Genomic DNA, 24,063 nt, shown 5'->3' with positions numbered 1-24,063 from the left:
TTTGACACTGGAATGAGTGTGGAATGAGTTTGAGTGTGGAATGAGTTTGACACTGGAATGAGTGTGACACTGGAATGAGTGTGGAATGAGTGTGACACTGGAATGAGTGTGGAATGAGTTTGACACTGGAATGAGTGTGGAATGAGTTTGACACTGGAATGAGTGTGACACTGGAATGAGTGTGGAATGAGTTTGACACTGGAATGAGTGTGGAATGATTTTGACACTGGAATGAGTGTGGAATGAGTTTGACACTGGAATGAGTGTGGAATGAGTTTGACACTGGAATGAGTGTGGAATGAGTTTGACACTGGAATGAGTGTGGAATGAGTTTGACACTGGAATGAGTGTGGAATGAGTGTGACACTGGAATGAGTGTGGAATGAGTTTGACACTGGAATGAGTTTGACACTGGAATGAGTGTGGAATGAGTTTGACACTGGAATGAGTGTGACACTGGAATGAGTGTGGAATGAGTTTGACACTGGAATGAGTGTGACACTGGAATGAGTGTGGAATGAGTTTGACACTGGAATGAGTTTGACACTGGAATGAGTGTGGAATGAGTTTGACACTGGAATGAGTGTGACACTGGAATGAGTGTGGAATGAGTGTGACACTGGAATGAGTGTGGAATGAGTTTGACACTGGAATGAGTGTGGAATGAGTTTGACACTGGAATGAGTGTGACACTGGAATGAGTGTGGAATGAGTTTGACACTGGAATGAGTGTGGAATGATTTTGACACTGGAATGAGTGTGGAATGAGTTTGACACTGGAATGAGTGTGGAATGAGTTTGACACTGGAATGAGTGTGGAATGAGTTTGACACTGGAATGAGTTTGACACTGGAATGAGTGTGGAATGAGTGTGACACTGGAATGAGTGTGGAATGAGTTTGACACTGGAATGAGTTTGACACTGGAATGAGTGTGGAATGAGTTTGACACTGGAATGAGTGTGGAATGATTTTGACACTGGAATGAGTGTGGAATGAGTTTGACACTGGAATGAGTGTGGAATGAGTTTGACACTGGAATGAGTGTGGAATGAGTTTGACACTGGAATGAGTGTGGAATGAGTTTGACACTGGAATGAGTGTGGAATGAGTGTGACACTGGAATGAGTGTGGAATGAGTTTGACACTGGAATGAGTTTGACACTGGAATGAGTGTGGAATGAGTTTGACACTGGAATGAGTGTGACACTGGAATGAGTGTGGAATGAGTTTGACACTGGAATGAGTGTGACACTGGAATGAGTGTGGAATGAGTTTGACACTGGAATGAGTTTGACACTGGAATGAGTGTGGAATGAGTTTGACACTGGAATGAGTGTGACACTGGAATGAGTGTGGAATGAGTGTGACACTGGAATGAGTGTGGAATGAGTTTGACACTGGAATGAGTGTGGAATGAGTTTGACACTGGAATGAGTGTGACACTGGAATGAGTGTGGAATGAGTTTGACACTGGAATGAGTGTGGAATGATTTTGACACTGGAATGAGTGTGGAATGAGTTTGACACTGGAATGAGTGTGGAATGAGTTTGACACTGGAATGAGTGTGGAATGAGTTTGACACTGGAATGAGTTTGACACTGGAATGAGTGTGGAATGAGTGTGACACTGGAATGAGTGTGGAATGAGTTTGACACTGGAATGAGTTTGACACTGGAATGAGTGTGGAATGAGTTTGACACTGGAATGAGTGTGACACTGGAATGAGTGTGGAATGAGTTTGACACTGGAATGAGTGTGACACTGGAATGAGTGTGGAATGAGTTTGACACTGGAATGAGTTTGACACTGGAATGAGTGTGGAATGAGTTTGACACTGGAATGAGTTTGACACTGGAATGAGTGTGGAATGAGTTTGACACTGGAATGAGTTTGACACGGATGTGATCTGGTAAAGAAAGTGTACTGTCATAAAATAACACCTCTCTTGTGGGGTTGAATATTCAGCGGTGGTCAAGACCGGAGGGGGGGTGGGGGGGGGGGGGGGGGGGGGGGGGATCAAGACCAGAGGAGGGAGAGACCGAATCAAGACCAGAGGGGGGAGAACAAATCAAGACCAAGACCAGAGAGGGGGAGAGACCGAATCAAGACCAGAGGAGGGGTGGGGGGGATCAAGACCAAGACCAGGGAGGGTTAGAGACCGAATCAAGACCAGAGGGGGGGTGGGGGGGATCAAGACCAAGACCAGAGAGGGGGAGAGACCGAATCAAGACCAGAGGGGGGGTGGGGGGGATCAAGACCAAGACCAGGGGGGAGAACGAATCAAGACCAGGGGGGGGGGGGGGAATCAAGACCAGAGGGGGGAGAGGCCGAATCAAGACCAGAGGGGGGAGAACAAATCAAGACCAAGACCAGAGAGGGGGAGAGACCGAATCAAGACCAGAGAGGGGGAGAGACCGAATCAAGACCAGAGAGGGGGGGGGGAATCAAGACCAAGACCAACGGGGGTCTCCCCACCCTCCAGTCTGGAAGAGGTCTCCCCACCCTCCAGTCTGGAAGAGGTCTCCCCACCCTCCAGTCTCGAAGAGGTCTCCCCACCCTCCAGTCTCGAAGAGGTCTCCCCACCCTCCAGTCTCGAAGAGGTCTCCCCACCCTCCAGTCTCGAAGAGGTCATTCGACACTGTCCTGACAGACCTGCTATAGCTATGAAGAGGTCATTCGGGGACCCCTTAAAGCTCACTAAGGCCTCCAGGGGGTCCTAAGCCCACAGTAAGAGTCACTGTCCCAAATGGCACCCTATTCCCTATATAGTGCACTACTTTAGACCTGAGCCCTATTCCCTATGTAGTGCACTACTTTAGACCAGAACCCTATTCCCTATATAGTGCACTACTTTAGACCTGAGCCCTATTCCCTATATAGTGCACTACTATAGACCAGAACCCTATTCCCTATATGGTGCACTACTGTAGACCAGAACCTTATTCCCTATATAGTGCACTACTTTAGACCTGAGCCCTATTCCCTATGTAGTGCACTACTTTAGACCAGAACCCTATTCCCTATATAGTGCACTACTTTAGACCTGAGCCCTATTCCCTATATAGTGCACTACTATAGACCAGAACCCTATTCCCTATATGGTGCACTACTGTAGACCAGAACCTTATTCCCTATATAGTGCACTACTTTAGACCTGAGCCCTATTCCCTATATAGTGCACTACTATAGACCAGAACCCTATTCCCTATATGGTGCACTACTTTAGACCAGAACCTTATTCCCTATATAGTGGTACTACTATAGACCAGGGCCCTATTCCCTATATAGTGCACTACTATAGACCAGGGCCCTATTCCCTATATAGTGCACTACTATAGACCAGAGCCCTATTCCCTATATAGTGCACTACTATAGACCAGAGCCCTATTCCCTATATAGTGCACTACTATAGACCAGAGCCCTATTCCCTATATAGTGCACTACTATAGACCAGTGCAGGGTGGAGGAAGTCGGTTCGGTGGGGTGGAGTCAGGGAGGAACGCTTCAGGTTTATTAACCCTTTATGAGCACCTTGGACACACACACAACCACGCACACACACACACAACCATGCACACACACAACCACGCATACACACACACACACACACACAACCACGCACACACACACACAACCATGCACACACACAACCACGCATACACGCACACACACACACACAACCACGCACACACACACACAACCATGCACACACACAACCACGCATACACACACACACAACCACGCACACACACACACACACACAACCACGCACACACACAAACACACAACCACGCACACACACACACAACCACGCACACACACACACAACCACGCACACACACACACACACAACCACGCACACACACACACAACCACGCACACAACCACACACACACACACACACACAACCACGCACACACACACACAACCACACACAACCACGCACACACACACACACAACCACGCACACACACACACAACCACGCACACAACCACACACACACACACACACAACCACACACACACACACAACCACGCATACACACACACACAACCACGCATACACACACACACACACGCACACACACACACAACCATGCACACACACACACACACAACCACGCACACACACATACACACACACACGACCACACACAACCACACACACAAAGCCACGCACGCACGCACGCACACACGCACAAACACACACACACACACACACAAACAACCACACACACACACACAAACAACCACGCACACACACACACACACAAACACACAACCACGGATACACACATACCAACTGTGTTTAACTCACCTTTCACGAGCACCTTGGGGACTTTGGTGTGGCTGGCGCAGAACGCACTGTAGATCTTAAACCGATCTGCATAGTACAGGAAAGAACCTCCTAGAGAGAAGAGGATTTTCTGACAAGGAGAGGAGAGTCGTGGTTACACAATGTGTTTTGGTAGCGGCCTTACAGTTAAAATGGAGAGGAGAGAGTCGTGGTTACACAATGTGTTTTGGTAGCGGCCTTACAGTTAAAATGGAGAGGAGAGAGTCGTGGTTACACAATGTGTTTTGGTAGCGGAGGACAGTTAAAATGGAGAGGAGAGAGTCGTGGTTAATCAATGTGTTTTGGTAGCGGAGGACAGTTAAAATGCCAGGTGTAGGTTTGACACTCGTTCCAGCCAGGCTGTTTTTTGGATCCAAGCAGAGCCTTATTTCATTTAAGGAAGCATGTTATTTTGTTGTTCCAGGAAGAGCCCTCTTTCACTTAAGGCAGGCTGTTATTTTGTCGTTCGAGGCAGGCTGTTATTTTGTCGTTCGAGGCAGGCTGTTATTTTGTCGTTCGAGGCAGGCTGTTATTTTGTCGTTCGAGGCAGGCTGTTATTTTGTCGTTCGAGGCAGGCTGTTATTTTGTCGTTCGAGGCAGGCTGTTATTTTGTCGTTCGAGGCAGGCTGTTATTTTGTCGTTCGAGGCAGGCTGTTATTTTGTCGTTCGAGGCAGGCTGTTATTTTGTCGTTCGAGGCAGGCTGTTATTTTGTCGTTCGAGGCAGGCTGTTATTTTGTCGTTCGAGGCAGGCTGTTATTTTGTCGTTCGAGGCAGGCTGTTATTTCGTCGTTCGAGGCAGGCTGTTATTTTTGTACCTTGAACTGGTCTACTCTCTCCAGCTTCTCCAGGTCTGGGACCAATCTGGTCCCGTCTTCTAGAGTCTTCAGGAATTCCACCTGGAACTCCACCATCTCAGGCAGGTTCCCAATCAGAATGTCCAGCTGGAGACGCAAAGAAAGGGAATATATTATATTTCAATGCATCAATGAATTACATACAAGCTCAAGAGTCCAATTACATTGAGAGGTATGCATCCCAAAATGGCATCCCTACTACCTATAGAGTGCACTATTTCCGTGCACTAGATAGGAGATAAGGCTGCATTCTGGCCGCACCAGTGAGGGTGTTGAAGTGAGGAGATCCTATTAAAGCAATAGAACCATCTGTGTCCCATCAACATCACAGTGTCACTTTCTCTTCTCTCTTTAAACATCCTCCTCTCCCTCCCTCCCCCGCTCTCGTCCTCACTCTCTCTCGTCCTCCCTCTCTCTCGTCCTCCCTCTCTCTCGTCCTCCCTCTCTCTCGTCCTCCCTCTCTCTCGTCCTCCCTCCCTCTCTCTCGTCCTCCCTCTCTCGTCCTCCTCCTCTCCCTCCCTCCCTCTCTCTCTCTGGTCCTCCCTCTCTCTGGTCCTCCCTCTCTCTCGTCCTCCCTCTCTCTCGTCCTCCCTCTCTCTCGTCCTCCCTCTCTCTCGTCCTCCCTCTCTCTCGTCCTCCCTCTCTCTCGTCCTCCCTCTCTCTGGTCCTCTCTCTCTCTCGTCCTCCCTCTCTCTCGTCCTCCCTCTCTCTCGTCCTCCCTCTCTCTCGTCCTCCCTCTCTCTCGTCCTCCCTCCCTCTCTCTCGTCCTCCCTCTCTCTCGTCCTCCCTCCCTCTCTCTCGTCCTCCTCCTCTCCCTCCCTCCCTCTCTCTCTCTGGTCCTCCCTCTCTCTGGTCCTCCCTCTCTCTGGTCCTCCCTCTCTCTGGTCCTCCCTCTCTCTGGTCCTCCCTCTCTCTCGTCCTCCCTCTCTCTCATCCTCCTCCTCTCCCTCCCTCCCTCTCCTACACACAGCACACTCAGTACACAGTTACGCAACAGCCTATCTGAGAAACATTTTAGTACCAGATACATTTAAGCTACAGAATGGATTCCCTGTGTGTGTATGGATTATATGTGTATGTGTGTGTGTGTGTGTGTATGGATTATATGTGTAGGTGTGTGTGTGTGTGTGTGTGAGTCATACCTCATCCTGAGTGAGGCAGGTCTCCTTCTGTAGTGGGGTTAAATACCTCCCGATGAGACAATGAAGATCCTGTGTAGACAAGAGTGAATCAGGCCTTGATTAGAGTGCTGAACACAAACAGACACACACTCACGAGGATAGTTCAATAAAGGTGAAATAAAATTAAAAAATAAATGGATATAAACATACACTGACAGGGAGAATAGAATACACTTGGGTTTAAATGGCAGATTTAACATCTCTGATCACAACCAAGGTATTCAACTGTACTATACACCAACAGTGTTGAATTAAAATAACACTGTTCCTAATCACATGTAAAGATCCTTTATTCTCTGACTGGGTTTGTTAAAGTATTATGACATCTCTGTCAAGTAATATCTCTGTTTCTAGTTAGATCAGATTACATATTAATATCTCTGTTTTTAGTTAGATCAGATTACATATTAATATCTCTGTTTCTAGTTAGATCAGATTACATATTAATATCTCTGTTTTTAGTTAGATCAGATTACATATTAATATCTCTGTTTCTAGTTAGATCAGATTACATATTAATATCTCTGTTTCTAGTTAGATCAGATTACATATTAATATCTCTGTTTTTAGTTAGATCAGATTACATATTAATATCTCTGTTTCTAGTTAGATCAGATTACATATTAATATCTCTGTTTTTAGTTAGATCAGATTACATATTAATATCTCTGTTTCTAGTTAGATCAGATTACATATTAATATCTCTGTTTCTAATTAGATCAGATTACATATTAATATCTCTGTTTCTAATTAGATCAGATTACATATTAATATCTCTGTTTCTAATTAAATCAGATTACATATGTATTGAGGTTATATTGTGGGTTTTCTTTGATATCTCAGAGCTTTTTGTAACCCAGTTATAATACTGTAATATGTATTGCTTTGCTATATTCTGTAACCCAGTTATACAATATACTACGTATTGCTGCGATCTGTAACCCAGATATAACTCTGCCCAGTCACATTTGTCCTGTACAGAATGGGTTTGGCAGTATGTCTGTCTGTCTGTCAGTCTGTCATTTGTCCTGTACAGAATGGGTTTGGCAGTATGTCTGTCTGCCATTTGTCCTGTACAGAATGGGGTTGGCAGTATGTCTGTCTGCCATTTGTCCTGTACAGAATGGGGTTGGCAGTATGTCTGTCTGCCATTTGTCCTGTACAGAATGGGGTTGGCAGTATATCTGTCTGCCATTTGTCCTGTACAGAATGGGGTTGGCAGTATGTCTGTCTGCCATTTGTCCTGTACAGAATGGGGTTGGCAGTATGTCTGTCTGCCATTTGTCCTGTACAGAATGGGGTTGGCAGTATGTCTGTCTGTCTGTCAGTCTGCCATTTGTCCTGTACAGAATGGGGTTGGCAGTATGTCTGTCTGTCAGTCTGCCATTTGTCCTGTACAGAATGGGTTTGGCAGTATGTCTGTCTGTCAGTCTGCCATTTGTCCTGTACAGAATGGGTTTGGCAGTATGTCTGTCTGCCATTTGTCCTGTACAGAATGGGGTTGGCAGTATGTCTGTCTGCCATTTGTCCTGTACAGAATGGGGTTGGCAGTATGTCTGTCTGTCTGTCAGTCTGCCATTTGTCCTGTACAGAATGGGGTTGGCAGTATGTCTGTCTGTCAGTCTGCCATTTGTCCTGTACAGAATGGGTTTGGCAGTATGTCTGTCTGTCTGTCTGCCATTTGTCCTGTACAGAATGGGGTTGGCAGTATGTCTGTCTGCCATTTGTCCTGTACAGAATAGGGTTGGCAGAATGTCAGTCTGCCATTTGTCCTGTACAGAATGGGGTTGGCAGTATGTCTGTCTGTCAGTCTGCCATTTGTCCTGTACAGAATGGGGTTGGCAGTATGTCAGTCTGCCATTTGTCCTATACAGAATGGGGTTGGCAGTATGTCTGTCTGTCTGTCAGTCTGCAAAGGGCAAGTGTCAGATGCATCTGAATTCTTCACTTGGAGAACCCCCCCACCCCACACACACACAAACCCCCCCCTCCCACAACCCCCATCCATACCCCCCACACCCCCCACCACAACCCACACAAGAGATGTAGTACTGACTTTAACATAGGTGCGTTCGGTCTCCACCAGCTCACAGATGACTTTGCGTAGCTTGTCGGCGTCGGAGAGCTGACGGGTGCCGGTGGCGGTGCCGGTGGCGGGCGGAGGCACGGGCGACTCCAGACTGGGGGAGGAGGAACTTGTGGCACACTCAGACGGATTCATGTCATGGAGACTGCGGCAGAATGCTGCAACCTGCTCCGTACTCTACAGAGGGAGAGAGAGAGAGAGAGAGAGAGAGAGAGAGAGAGAGAGAGAGAGAGAGAGAGAGAGAGAGAGAGAGAGAGAGAGAGAGAGAGAGAGAGAGGGGGATGGAGAGGAGAGAGAGGGAGAGAGAGGGATGGAGAGGAGAGAGAGGGAGAGAGAGGGATGGAGAGGAGAGAGAGGGATGGAGATGAGAGAGAATGAGGTAGAGATGGAGAGAAGAGAGAAGGATGGAGAGGAGAGAGGGATGGAGGAGAGATAATGAGGTAGAGATGGAGAGGAGAGAGATGGAGAGGAGAGAGAGAGAGGGATGGAGAGGAGAGAGAATGAGGTAGAGATGGAGAGGAGAGAGAAGGATGGAGAGGGGAGAGGGATGGAGGAGAGATAATGAGGTAGAGATGGAGAGGAGAGAGATGGAGAGGAGAGAGAATGAGGTAGAGATGAAGAGGAGAGAGATGGAGAGGAGAGAGAGAGAGAGAGAGAGAGAGAGAGAGAGAGGGGGATGGAGAGGAGAGAGAGGGATGGAGAGGAGAGAGATGAGAGGGATGGAGAGGAGAGAGAGAGAGAGGGATGGAGAGGACAGAGAGAGGGATGGAGAGAGAGTGAATGAGAGAGTGATGAGAGAGAGGGCAAGAGAGAGAGAGACAGAGAGTGATGGAGAGAGAGAGAGAGTGATGGAGAAAGAGAGAGAGAGTGAGGGAGAGAGAGAGGGGAAGAGAGAAAATGAGTAAGACTACTTTGTACCTCAGTCCTGCAGGCGATGGAGGGAGGGATCAGAAGAACAGATGAATAAAGAGGACAGAAGAATCTGTTTACATCAGCCACGTCCTTCCGCTCTCTCTCTCACCCACTTATGTCTGTTTCTACCTCCTGATCAGTCTCTTCGAGGGAGGCAGGAGGGAGGAAAGTAAGTACGTACAGGTTTCCTTCAGTTCCTCCAACTCTGAGGCCGTCTGGCAATTAGTGACTACGCAGCGGGGAGAGGCAGGATGGAGAGATGGAGCGAGGACAGGAGAGGCAGGATGGAGAGATGGAAAGGGAGCTTTAAAAAAAATAATTTGCACTCATTCGTCTATTTTTGGCCTGTCATAAGTCTCTCTCTCTCTCTCCTTGTGTTTTCCTGATGATATTGATCTCTCTTTCTCCTTGTGTTTTCCTGATGATATTGATCTCTCTCTTTCTCCTTGTGTTTTCCTGATGATATTGATCTCTCTCTTTCTCCTTGTGTTTTCCTGATGATATTGATCTCGCTCTTTCTCCTTGTGTTTTCCTGATGATATTGATCTCTCTCTTTCTCCTTGTGTTTTCCTGATGATATTGATCTCTCTCTTTCTCCTTGTGTTTTCCTGATGATATTGATCTCGCTCTTTCTCCTTGTGTTTTCCTGATGATATTGATCTCTCTCTTTCTCCTTGTGTTTTCCTGATGATATTGATCTCTCTCTTTCTCCTTGTGTTTTCCTGATGATATTGATCTCGCTCTTTCTCCTTGTGTTTTCCTGATGATATTGATCTCTCTTCCCCCCTTGTGTTTTCCTGATGATATTGATCTCTCTCTCTCCTTGTGTTTTCCTGATGATATTGATCTCTCTCTTTCTCCTTGTGTTTTCTTGATGATATTGATCTCTCTCTTTCTCCTTGTGTTTTCCTGATGATATTGATCTCTTTCTCCTTGTGTTTTCCTGATGATATTGATCTCTCTCTCTCCTTGTGTTTTCCTGATGATATTGATCTCTCTCTCTCCTTGTGTTTTCCTGATGATATTGATCTCTCTCTTTCTCCTTGTGTTTTCCTGATGATATTGATCTCTCTCTTTCTCCTTGTGTTTTCCTGATGATATTGATCTCTCTCTCTCCTTGTGTTTTCCTGATGATATTGATCTCTCTCTCTCCTTGTGTTTTCCTGATGATATTGATCTCTCTCTTTCTCCTTGTGTTTTCCTGATGATATTGATCTCTCTCTCTCTCCTTGTGTTTTCCTGATGATATTGATCTCTCCTTGTGTTTTCCTGATGATATTGATCTCTCCTTGTGTTTTCCTGATGATATTGATCTCTCCTTGTGTTTTCCTGATGATATTGATCTCTCCTTGTGTTTTCCTGATGATATTGATCTCTCCTTGTGTTTTCCTGATGATATTGATCTCTCCTTGTGTTTTCCTGATGATATTGATCTCTTTTCAGAAAATCAAAACCAAAACAATACATACAGCATGTTACCTAGGAGACCATGTTGCCTAGGAGACCATGTTGCCTAGGAGACCAGCAGTGTTAATCTGCATTGTTGGCCTATAAAAATGAAGTGCAGAAATAGATGGGTGGGTTGTTTGGCAACAAAACCGAGGCGTGCGCAACCATGGGGCAAAACAGACGGGGTTGACTTCGATTGTTGACAACTATTCCTAAATCAATATAAAAACAAGCTTTTATTTTGGGTTCTGATGGGGTACGACAGTTGAACTAAGCCCATGAGGCATTTATAAAAGGTATATTCTTCAATAATCAATGGGTACATATCATTAATGTCTATGTACAAACATGGATGCCCTGCACAGTCAATCCTATTTCCCATTTAAAATAGACCACATGACCAAAAGTATATGGACACCTGCTCGGACATCTCCTTCAAAATCATGGGCATTAACATTAATTGGTTCCCCCTCTTTGCTGCTATAACAGCCTCCACTCTTCTGGGAAGGCTTTCCACTAGATGTTGGAACATTACTGCTATAACAGCCTCCACTCTTCTGGGAAGGCTTTCCACTAGATGTAGGAACATTACTGCTATAACAGACTCTCCACTCTTCTGGGAAGGCTTTCCACTAGATGTTGGAACATTGCTGCGGGGACTGTTGCATTAAGATTTCCCTTCACTGGAACAAAGGGGCCTAGCATGAACCATGAAAAAACAGCCCCAAACCAAACCATTATTCCTCCTCCACCAAACGTTAAAGTTGGCGCTATGCATTCGGGCAGGTAGCGTTCTCCTGGCATCCTCCAAACCCAGATTCGTCCGTCGGACTGCCAGATGGTGAAGCGTGATTCATCACTCCAGAGAACGTGTTTCCACTATTCCAGAGTCCAATGGCGCTGAGCTTGACACCACTCCAGCCGACGCTTGTCATTGCGCATGGTGATCTTAGGCTTGTGTTCGGCTGCTCGGCCACGGAAACCCATTTCATGGAGCTCCCAACGAACAGTTCTTGTGCTGACGTTGCTTCCAGAGGCAGTTTGGAACTCGGTAGTGAGTGTTGCAATCGAGGACAGACCATTTTTACACGCTTCAGCACTCGGCGGTCCCGTTCTGTGATATTGTGTGGCCCTACCACTTCGAATCAAATCAAACTTAATTTGTCACATGCACCGAATACAACAGTATAGACTTTACCGTGAAATGCTTTACGTACAACCCCCTAAACCAACAGCGCAGTTCAAGAAGAATAAAATATTTATCAAGTAGACTAAAATAAAAAGTAACACAATAAGAATAACGAGGTTAAATACAGGGTGTTACGGTACAGAGTCAATGTGGAGGCTATATACAGGGTGTTACGGTACAGAGTCAATGTGGAGGTTATATACAGGGGGTACCAGTACAGAGTCAGTGTGGAGGCTATATACAGGGTGTTACGGTACAGAGTCAATGTGGAGGTTATATACAGGGGGTACCAGTACAGAGTTAATGTGGAGGTTATATACAGGGGGTACCAGTACAGAGTCAGTGTGGAGGCTATATACAGGGTGTTACGGTACAGAGTCAATGTGGAGGCTATATACAGGGGGTACCAGTACAGAGTCAGTGTGGAGGTTATATACAGGGGGTACCGGTACAGAGTCCATGTGGAGGTTATATACAGGGGGTACCGGTACAGAGACAATGTGGAGGTTATATACAGGGGGTACCGGTACAGAGACAATGTGGAGGTTATATACAGGGGGTACCGGTACAGAGTCAGTGTGGAGGCTATATACAGGGGGTACTGGTACAGAGTCAATGTGGAGACTATATACAGGGGGTACCGGTACAGAGTCAGTGTTGAGGCTATATACAGGGGGTACCGGTACAGAGTCAGTGTTGAGGCTATATACAGGGGGTACCAGTACCGAGTCAGTGTGGAGGTTATATACAGGGGGTACCAGTACAGAGTCAGTGTGGAGGTTATATACAGGGGGTACCAGTACAGAGTCAGTGTGGAGGTTATATACAGGGGGTACCGGTACAGAGTCAGTGTGGAGGTTATATACAGGGGGTACCGGTACAGAGTCAGTGTGGAGGCTATATACAGGGGGCACCGGTACCGAGTCAGTGTGGAGGTTATATACAGGGGGTACCGGTACAGAGTCAGTGTGGAGGTTATATACAGGGGGTACCGGTACAGAGTCAATGTGGAGGCTATATACAGGGGATACCGGTACAGAGTCAGTGTGGAGGCTATATACAGGGGGTACCGGTACAGAGTCAGTGTTGAGGCTATATACAGGGTGTACCGGTACAGAGTCAGTGTGGAGGCTATATACAGGGGGTACCAGTACAGAGTCAGTGTGGAGGTTATATACAGGGGGTACCGGTACAGAGTCAATGTGGAGGCTATATACAGGGGGTACCGGTACAGAGTCAGTGTGGAGGCTATATACAGGGGGTACCGGTACAGAGTCAATGTGGAGGCTATATACAGGGGGTACCGGTACAGAGTCAGTGTGGAGGCTATATACAGGGGGCACCGGTACCGAGTCAGTGTGGAGGTTATATACAGGGGGTACCGGTACAGAGTCAGTGTGGAGGTTATATACAGGGGGTACTGGTACAGAGTCAGTGTTGAGGCTATATACAGGGGGTACCGGTACAGAGTCAGTGTGGAGGCTATATACAGGGGGTACCGGTACAGAGTCAGTGTTGAGGCTATATACAGGGGGAACCGGTACAGAGTCAGTGTGGAGGCTATATACAGGGGGTACCAGTACCGAGTCCGTGTGGAGGCTACAGTGCCTTGCGAAAGTATTCGGCCCCCTTGAACTTTGCGACCTTTTGCCACATTTCAGGCTTCAAACATAAAGATATAAAACTGTATTTTTTTGTGAAGAATCAACAACAAGTGGGACACAATCATGAAGTGGAACGACATTTATTGGATATTTCAAACTTTTTTAACAAATCAAAAACTGAAAAATTGGGCGTGCAAAATTATTCAGCCCCTTTACTTTCAGTGCAGCAAACTCTCTCCAGAAGTTCAGTGAGGATCTCTGAATGATCCAATGTTGACCTAAATGACTAATGATGATAAATACAATCCACCTGTGTGTAATCAAGTCTCCGTATAAATGCACCTGCACTCTGATAGTCTCAGAGGTCCGTTAAAAGCGCAGAGAGCATCATGAAGAACAAGGAACACACCAGGCAGGTCCGAGATACTGTTGTGAAGAAGTTTAAAGCCGGATTTGGATACAAAAATATTTCCCAAGCTTTAAACATCCCAAGGAGCACTGTGCAAGCGATAATATTGAAATGGAAGGAGTATCAGACCACTGCAAATCTACCAAGACCTGGCCATCCCTCTAAACTTTTAGCTCATACAAGGAGAAGACTGATCAGAGATGCAGCCAAGAGGCCCATGATCACTCTGGATGAACTGCAGAGATCTACAGCTGAGGTGGGAGACTCTGTCCATAGGACAACAAGCAGTCGTATATTGCACAAATCTGGCCTTTATGGAAGAGTGCCAAGAAGAAAGCCATTTCTTAAAGATATCCATAAAAAGTGTTGTTTAAAGTTTGCCACAAGCCACCTGGGAGACACACCAAACATGTGGAAGAAGGTGCTCTGGTCAGATGAAACCAAAATTGAACTTTTTGGCAACAATGCAAAATGTTATGTTTGGCGTAAAAGCAACACAGCTCATCACCCTGAACACACCATCCACACTGTCAAACATGGTGGTGGCAGCATCATGGTTTGGGCCTGCTTTTCTTCAGCAGGGACAGGGAAGATGGTTAAAATTGATGGGAAGATGGATGGAGCCAAATACAGGACCATTCTGGAAGAAAACCTGATGGAGTCTGCAAAAGACCTGAGACTGGGACGGAGATTTGTCTTCCAACAAGACAATGATCCAAAACATAAAGCAAAATCTACAATGGAATGGTTCAAAAATAAACATATCCAGGTGTTAGAATGGCCAAGTCAAAGTCCAGACCTGAATCCAATCTAGAATCTGTGGAAAGAACTGAAAACTGCTGTTCACAAATGCTCTCCATCCAACCTCACTGAGCTCGAACTGTTTTGCAAGGAGGAATGGGAAAAAAATTCAGTCTCTCGATGTGCAAAACTGATAGAGACATACCCCAAGCGACTTACAGCTGTAATCGCAGCAAAAGGTGGCGCTACAAAGTATTAACTTAAGGGGGCTGAATAATTTTGCACGCCCAATTTATCAGTTTTTGATTTGTTAAAAAAGTTTGAAATATCCAATAAATGTCGTTCCACTTCATGATTGTGTCCCACTTGTTGTTGATTCTTCACAAAAAAATACAGTTTTATATCTTTATGTTTGAAGCCTGAAATGTGGCAAAAGGTCGCAAAGTTCAAGGGGGCCGAATACTTTCGCAAGGCACTGTATATACAGGGGGTACCGGTACAGAGTCAGTGTGGAGGCTATATACAGGGGGTACCAGTACCGAGTCAGTGTGGAGGCTATATACAGGGGGTACCAGTACCGAGTCAGTGTGGAGGTTATATACAGGGGGTACCAGTACCGAGTCAGTGTGGAGGCTATATACAGGGGGTACCAGTACCGAGTCAGTGTGGAGGTTATATACAGGGGGTACCGGTAAAGAGTCAGTGTGGAGGTTATATACAGGGGGCACCGGTACAGAGTCAATGTGGAGGCTATATACAGGGGGTACCGGTACAGAGTCAATGTGGAGGCTATATACAGGGGGTACAAGTACCGAGTCAGTGTGGAGGCTATATACAGGGGGTACCAGTACCGAGTCAGTGTGGAGGTTATATACAGGGGGTACCGGTACAGAGTCAGTGTGGAGGTTATATACAGGGGGCACCGGTACAGAGTCAATGTGGAGGCTATATACAGGGGGTACCGGTACAGAGTCCGTGTGGAGGCTATATACAGGGGGTACCAGTACAGAGTCAGTGTGGAGGTTATATACAGGGGGTACCGGTACAGAGTCAATGTGGAGGCTATATACAGGGGGTACCGGTACAGAGTCAGTGTGGAGGCTATATACAGGGGGTACCGGTACAGAGTCAATGTGGAGGCTATATACAGGGGGTACCGGTACAGAGTCAGTGTGGAGGCTATATACAGGTGGCACCGGTATCGAGTCAGTGTGCGGGGGTACAGGCTAGTTGAGGTAATTTGTACATGTAGGTGGGGGTGAAGTGACTATGCATAGATAATAAACAGCGAGTAGCAGCAGTGTACAAAAGGGGGAGGGGGGGGGGTCAACGTAAATTGTCCGGTGGCGATTTTATGAATTGTTCAGCAGTCTAATGGCTTGGGGGGTAGAAGCTGTTGAGGAGCCTTTTGGCCCTAGACTTGGCGCTCCGGTACCGCTTGCCGTGCGGTCGCAGAGAAAACAGTCTCTAACTTGGATGACTGGAGTCTTTGACAATTTTATGGGCTTTCCTCTGACACCGCCTAGTATATAGGACCTGGATGGCAGGAAGCTTGTCCCCAGTGATGCACTGGGTCGTAAGCACTACCCTCTGTAGCGCCTTACGGTCAGATGCTGAGCAGTTGCCGTACCAGGCGGTGATGCAACCGGTCACGATGCTCTCGATGGTACAGCTGTAGAACTTGTTGAGGATCTGGGGACCTATGTTAAATCTTTTCAGTCTCCTGAGGGGGAATAGGTGTTGTCGTGCCCTCTTCACGACTGTCTTGGTATGTTTGGACCATGATAGTTCGTTGGTGATGTGGACACCAAGGACCATGTTAGTTTGTTGGTGATGTGGACACCAAGGACCATGTTAGTTTGTTGGTGATGTGGACACCAAGGACCATGATAGTTTGTTGGTGATGTGGACACCAAGGACCATGATAGTTTGTTGGTGATGTGGACACCAAGAAACTCTTAACCTGCTCCACTACAGTCCCGGTGATGTTAATGGGGGTCTGTTCGTCCCGCCTTTTCCTGTAGTCCACGATCAGCTCCTTAGTCTTGCTCACATTGAGGGAGAGGTTGTTGTCCTGGCACCACACTGCCAGTTCTCTGACCTCCTCCCTACCACTGTTGTGTCGTCAGCAAAGTTAATGATGGTGTTGTAGTCGTGTTTTGCCACACATTCGTGGGTGAACAGGGAATACAGGAGGGGACTGAGCATGCACCCCTGAGGGGCCCATTGTTAATGATCAGCATGGCAGACGTATTGTTGCCCACTCTTACCACCTGGGGGCGGCCCGTCAGGAAGTCCAGGATCCAGTTGCAGAGGGAGGTGTTTAGTCCCAGAGTCCTTAGTTTAGTGATGAGCTTTGTGGGCGCTATGGTGTTGAACGCTGAGCTGTATTCAATGAACAGCATTCTCACATAGGTGTTCCTTTTGTCCAGGTGGGAAATGGCAGTGTGGAGTGCGATTTAGGTTGCGTCATCTGTGGATCTGTTGGGGCGTTATGTGAATTGGAGTGGGTCTAGGGTTTCTGGGAGGATGCTGATGTGAGTCATGACCAGCCTTTCAAAGCACTTCATGGCTACCGACATCAGTGCTACGGGTCGGTAGTCATATAGGCAGGTTACCTTCGCTTCCTTGGGCACAGGGACTATGGTGGTCTGCTTGAAACATGTAAGTATTACAGACTTGGTCAGGGAGAGGTTGAAAATGTCAGTGAAGACACTTGGTCCACGCATGCTTTGAGTACACGTCCTGGTAATCCGTCTGGCCCAGCGGCTTTGCGAATGTTGACCTGTTTAAAGGTTTTGTTCACATCGGCTACCGCGAGCGTTATCGCACGCATGAGGTGGCGCACTGAAATGAGTCACCTAAGATTCTCCACATTGTTGCTAAGATATCTGGCCATCCAGAATCACAACACACAGCCTTCTTTGCCCCATTGAAGCGCATCGTTCTTGTGGTGACGTTGTCAGCTAAAAAGTCTATAGACTTGAGTGAAAGAGGGGGCACCGGTACTGACACCGGTGCTGGCTGGCGTACTGTGCTGTTTTCCAGGAATAGGCTTTAGACTTAAATAATTAGACATGTGGTGTGATTAATTTGGCATGGAATTCATGTCAAGGCAACACGCCTGAGGAAGCACACGTCTAATTAAATGCACAAGGCAACCGATCTAAAAAGAATTAGAGATTGAAAGCATCTTTCGGGTCTAGCAAAACCATTTTGTTAGACCCATCTCAAAGTTAACACAAAAGGCCCGAGTGTTATGTGGTGTCCATGACACAGTGTGCTGAAAGACCAGACCAATGACTGATACTAGAAGAGCGTTTGTACACTATGGCTGTGTCCCAAACAGCACCCTATTTCCTATTCAGTGCCCTGGTCAAAAGTAGTGCACTATGTAGGGAATAGGGTGCTAGCCCTGGTCAAAAGTAGTGCACTATATAGGGAATAGGGTGCTAGCCCTGGTCAAAAGTAGTGCACTATGTAGGGAATAGGGTGCCGTTTGGGATGCATGCAGGAGAGCTGTTTTACCAGAGAACATAATGAAGAACAGCTGAAGAGGAGATTGATAATAACCTCTGACCTGTCTAATGCTGAAGAGGAGATTGATAGTAACCTCTGACCTGTCTAACGCTGAAGAGGAGATTGATAGTAACCTCTGACCTGTCTAACGCTGAAGAGGAGATTGATAGTAACCTCTGACCTGTCTAATGCTGAAGAGGAGAAGGATAATAACCCAGCAGGCACCTCTCGAAACCTTTCTGGGTTACAGAAAGAGAAGCATCATGTCTTCCGGCAGCAGTGACATAGTGCACAACAACACACTGAGAAGTGCTTGAAGATGAGCTCGAAAGATCCCAATAGACCAAACTCTGGCCATCCTACACACACACACACACACACACATACATACACACACACGCGGAAATAGAACGTCACATCAGAATACAGGTCTTCTATCACCTATTGCCTGTAAGCAGTGAGGTCTGTTTGTGTTCAGATGTGGATGAAATGTCTCATTTTTAGAGAAGCGAAAACACAAAACCTGAGTAGGCGAGGAGCTGGCCGGCAGAGTAAGACGAGGTGCTGGCCGGCAGAGTAAGACAAGGTGCTGGCCGGCAGAGTAAGACGAGGTGCTGGCCGGCAGAGTAAGACGAGGTGCTGGCCGGCAGAGTAAGACGAGGTGCTGGCTGGCAGAGTAAGACGAGGTGCTGGCTAGCAGAGTAAGACAAGGTGCTGGCTGGCAGAGTAAGACAACGTGCTGGCTGGCAGAGTAAGACAAGGTGCTGGCTGGCAGAGTAAGACAAGGTGCTGGCTGGCAGAGTAAGACGAGGTGCTGGCTGGCTGAGTAAGACGAGGTGCTGGCTGGCAGAGTAAGACGAGGTGCTGGCTGGCAGAGTAAGACGAGGTGCTGGCTGGCAGAGTAAGACGAGGTGCTGGCTAGCATAGTAAGACAAGGTGCTGGCTGGCAGAGTAAGACGAGGTGCTGGCTAGCAGAGTAAGACAAGGTGCTGGCTGGCAGAGTAAGACAAGGTGCTGGCTGGCAGAGTAAGACAACGTGCTGGCTGGCAGAGTAAGACAAGGTGCTGGCTGGCAGAGTAAGACGAGGTGCTGGCTGGCTGAGTAAGACGAGGTGCTGGCTGGCAGAGTAAGACGAGGTGCTGGCTGGCAGAGTAAGACGAGGTGCTGGCTGGCAGAGTAAGACGAGGTGCTGGCTAGCATAGTAAGACAAGGTGCTGGCTGGCAGAGTAAGACGAGGTGCTGGCTGGCAGAGTAAGACGAAGTGCTGGCTAGCAGAGTAAGACAAGGTGCTGGCTGGCAGAGTAAGACAAGGTGCTGGCTGGCAGAGTAAGACAACGTGCTGGCTGGCAGAGTAAGACAACGTGCTGGCTGGCAGAGTAAGACAAGGTGCTGGCTGGCAGAGTAAGACGAGGTGCTGGCTGGCTGAGTAAGTCGAGGTGCTGGCTGGCAGAGTAAGACGAGGTGCTGGCTGGCAGAGTAAGACGAGGTGCTGGCTGGCAGAGTAAGACGAGGTGCTGGCTGGCAGAGTAAGACGAGGTGCTGGCTGGCTGGCTAAGACACATAGAAACGTAGAGAACAGAAGAGCTGTACCCCACTGTGGCTATGACACCAGATACCAGCGTTTCCACAGCTACGCTGCATTCATCAGAGTTTCATCCCTGACATTACTAATTTACCAGTGAAGAAGAGAGAGACAGGGAAAGAGCCCTCTGATGTCAAACTTAATAAATCGCCTTTTCCCGAGGCAGAACGGCCCAGAATGGCAGAAGCCTCTCTCCGGTTTCTGTGGTGTGAGGCAGCTTTGATGTACCAGTACAACCCCTGGACAGGACACTAGTCTTATCTCGTGTTGTTGTAGTGAGACAGCTTGATGTACAGTACACCCCCTGGACAGGATGCTAGTCTATCTCCTGTTTCTGATGTACAGTACACCCCTTGGACAGGACACTAGTCTATCTCCTGTTTCCGTAGGGAGACAGCTTGATGTACCAGGACACCCCCTGGACGGGACACTAGTCTTTTGCAGGGCCTAATTTACCAGTGAAGAAGAGAGACAGGGGAAAAAAACACTGAAAAGAGAGTGCGAGAGCGAGAACGACACCGAGACAGACACAGAGGAGCACTCTGATGTAAATAACTATAATGATGCCATGCTAATGTGATCTACTCGTCTTCTGCCGAGTAGTGAGATCAAGTGATCCAGGTCCCAATCTAACATGCTATAGATTACTGATGGTCCCTTTAAAATCAACAACGACTGTCTAATGAACTGCATAGCCACTGGTTTTTCTACACCAATGTCTGCCACATTCAACCATTCTTAGTTCCTCTAAACTAGTCACATGACCATCTATATCTATCAAAACTAGGGATTTTACATACCTGGGCATTAAAATTGAACCCAGTTTAAATTTTACGATTAAGGATCATTTTTAATGCAACATTGGGTAAAAGATGTGGTCCTGTATGTTAGGCTACCCTTCATGGGAGAGTTTGGTTATTAAAATGGATGTCCTCCCATGTATTAATTATATTTTTTCAACGCTTCCTCTTCCAACTTCCTTCTTTAAGGACATACATTCCTCAGTGAGGAACTTCTAGCTAAATTAGTAAACCTTGCCCCGAGCCACAACAGCCCAAAACAAAAGCAACCACTGAGCTGAGAATAGTCAAGATTCAAGAATTTCCCACGAGGACTGAAATGTGTATTTCTAAAACAACGTTTCCTTGAATGTCCTACGTCACAGGAAGAGGAAAGAGAAGGATGTAGAATAGAGTGTTTCTCTCCCATCTTAACCAGACAAAATGAAAAAAAAAATCCAGAAAATCACATTGTAGGATTTTTAATTAATTTATTTGCAAATTATGGTGAAAATAAGTATTTGGTCACCTACAAACAAGCAGGATTTCTGGCTCTCACAGACCTGTAACTTCTTCTTTAAGAGGCTCCTCTGTCCTCCACTCGTTACCTGTATTAATGGCACCTGTTTGAACTTGTTATCAGTATAAAAGACACCTGTCCACAACCTCAAACAGTCACACTCCAAACTCCACTATGGCCAAGACCAAAGAGCTGTCAAAGGACACCAGAAACAAAATTGTAGACCTGCACCAGGCTGGGAAGACTGAATCTGCAATAGGTAAGCAGCTTGGTTTGAAGAAATCAACTGTGGGAGCAATTATTAGGAAATGGAAGACATACAAGACCACTGATAATCTCCCTCGATCTGGGGCTCCACGCAAGATCTCACCCCATGGGGTCAAAATTATCACAAGAATGGTGAGCAAAAATCCCAGAACCACACGGGGGGGACCTAGTGAATGACCTGCAGAGAGCTGGGACCAAAGTAACAAAGCCTACCATCAGTAACACACTACGCCGCCAAAGACTCAAATCCTGCAGTGCCAGACGTGTCCCCCCTGCTTAAGCCAGTACATGTCCAAGCCCGTCTGAAGTTTGCTAGAAAGCATTTGGATGATCCAGAAGAAGATTGGGAGAATGTCATATGGTCAGATGAAACCAAAATATAACTTTTTGGTAAAAACTCAACTCGTCGTGTTTGGAGGACAAAGAATGCTGAGTTGCATCCAAAGAACACCATACCTACTGTGAACCATGGGGGTGGAAACATCATGCTTTGGGGATGTTTTTCTGCAAAGGGACCAGGACGACCATGTATCGTGAGATTTTGAGTGAAAACCTCCTTCCATCAGCAAGGGCATTGAAGATGAAACGTGGCTGGATCTTTCAGCATGACAATGATCCCAAACACACCGCCCGGGCAACGAAGGAGTGGCTTTGTAAGAAGTATTTCAAGGTCCTGGAGTGGCCTAGCCAGTCTCCAGATCTCAACCCCATAGAAAATCTTTGGAGGGAGTTGAAAGTCTGTGTTGCCCAGCAACAGCCCCAAAACATCACTGCTCTAGAGGAGATCTGCATGGAGGAATGGGCCAAAATACCAGCAACAGTGTGTGAAAACCTTGTGAAGACTTACAGAAAAAGCTTGACCTCTGTCATTGCCAACAAAGGGTGTATAACAAAGTATTGAGATAACATCTTTTGTTATTGACCAAATACTTATTTTCCACCATAATTTGCAAATAAATTCATTAAAAATCCTACAACGTGATTTTCTGGATTTGTTTTTCTCATTTTGTCTGTCATAGTTGAAGTGTACCTATGATGAAAATTACAGGCCTCTCTCATCTTTTTAAGTGGGAGAACTTGCACAATTGGTGGCTGACTAAATACTTTTTTGCCCCACTGTTTAACTCTCTGGTCACCCGCAAAACCAATTATTCCTTAGGTGGACAACTACAAATACCTAGGTGTCTGGTTAGACTGTAAACTCTCCTTCCAGACCCACACCAAACGTTTTGTCACCAAAGCCCCATATACTACCCACCATTGCGATCTGTACGCTCTCGTTGGCTGGCCCTCGCTTCATACTCGTCGCCAAACCCACTGGCTCCATGTCATCTACAAGACCCTGCTAGGTAAAGTCCCCCCTTATCTCAGCTCGCTGGTCACGATAGCAGCACCCACCTGTAGCACACGCTCCAGCAGGTATATCTCTCTGGTCACCCCCAAAACCAATTCCTCCTTTGGCCGCCTCTCCTTCCAGTTCTCTGCTGCCAATGACTGGAACGAACTACAAAAATCTCTGAAACTGGAAACACTTATCTCCCTCACTAGCTTTAAGCACCAGCTGTCAGAGCAGCTCACAGATTACTGCACCTGTACATAGCCCATCTATAATTTAGCCCAAACAACTACCTCTTCCCCTACTGTATTTATTGTTATGTTTTGCTCCTTTTTCACTCCATTATCTCTATTTTTTACATTCCTCCGCTGCAAATCTACCATTCCAGTGTTTTACTTGCTATATTGTATTTACTTCGCCACCATGGCCTTTTTTTCTTGCCTTTACCTCCCTTATCTCACCTCATTTGCTCACATTGTATATAGACTTATTTTTCTACTGTATTACTGACTGTATGTTTGTTTTACTCCATGTGTAACTCTGTTGTTGTACCTGTTGAACTTCTTTGCTTTATCTTGGCCAGGTCGCAGTTGTAAATGAGAACTTGTTCTCAGCTAGCCTACCTGGTTAAATAAAGGTGAAATAAATAAAATAAATACAAAACTAGGAAAAGACCAGGTGACCTTCAGTTAGTGAGCGACAACAGTCTCACACAGAGTACTACACGGCATCTGACAGATAAGTAAATAAAAGTTAAAGGCATGAACCAACAAACTGACAAAGTAGACGACAAACAGTGAAGAAAACCAAAGATGTGAGTAGAGGAAGTAGATGTAGCTAGATATTTTAGAGAGTAGGCTTACCAGATGCAGCATGTCAGAGATGGACTCTGAGGAACGCTTGTTCCTCTTCAGGGCAGACATGGCAGGCGGACAGAAAGACGGACGGAGAGCCAGAGGAGGAGGAGGAGGACAGTCAGTCAGTCCGAGCCTCAGTCAGAGAAAGGGAAGAGTCGCGCATTGAGCCAAGCAGAATAGAGCAGAACAGAACAGAGCAGACGCTCTCTCTTCTCCAACGTATCCTTCCACTTTATTATGTTGTGACGGAGAAAAGAGAAAGGAGGAAGAGGAAGTGGCATGGTGGTTGGTTGTGAGGAAGAAAGGAAGGCTGGATGCCAGGCGAAGCTGTTTCTAAGTCTCTTCCTCCTCTGTTTCTGTTCTCGCCCACCACCTCTCCTCACAGTCTTCCAACACTCCTCCTTCAATCCTTTTATTCAGATGTGCCACAGCTAGCTA

General features: G+C 46.7%; 1 protein-coding gene across 9 annotated transcripts in view; it reads right to left on the bottom strand.

Annotated features, from left to right (window-relative positions):
- Positions 1 to 24,063, bottom strand: part of LOC110508084 (T-lymphoma invasion and metastasis-inducing protein 1) — a 196,460-nt gene that overhangs the window by 14,928 nt on the left and 157,469 nt on the right. For 8 of the 9 annotated variants that reach the window (XM_036965730.1, XM_036965732.1, XM_036965731.1 and 5 more), the window contains 4 exons: positions 8,432 to 8,638; positions 6,337 to 6,405; positions 5,156 to 5,281; positions 4,322 to 4,430 (listed from right to left, as the gene is read on the bottom strand). In XM_036965730.1, the coding sequence (XP_036821625.1) occupies positions 4,322 to 4,430; positions 5,156 to 5,281; positions 6,337 to 6,405; positions 8,432 to 8,638 (511 nt within the window). Of the gene's footprint in view, positions 1 to 4,321; positions 4,431 to 5,155; positions 5,282 to 6,336; positions 6,406 to 8,431; positions 8,639 to 23,631 lie in introns of all 9 variants that reach the window. The other variant, XM_036965739.1, reaches the window with a different exon arrangement.

This window comes from Oncorhynchus mykiss, chromosome 27 (genome assembly GCF_013265735.2).
Source record: "Oncorhynchus mykiss isolate Arlee chromosome 27, USDA_OmykA_1.1, whole genome shotgun sequence".
NCBI classification, from domain to species: Eukaryota; Metazoa; Chordata; class Actinopteri; order Salmoniformes; family Salmonidae; genus Oncorhynchus; species Oncorhynchus mykiss.
Note: the sequence above shows the minus strand (reverse complement) of the source record. Positions and strands in the feature narration are given on the sequence as shown.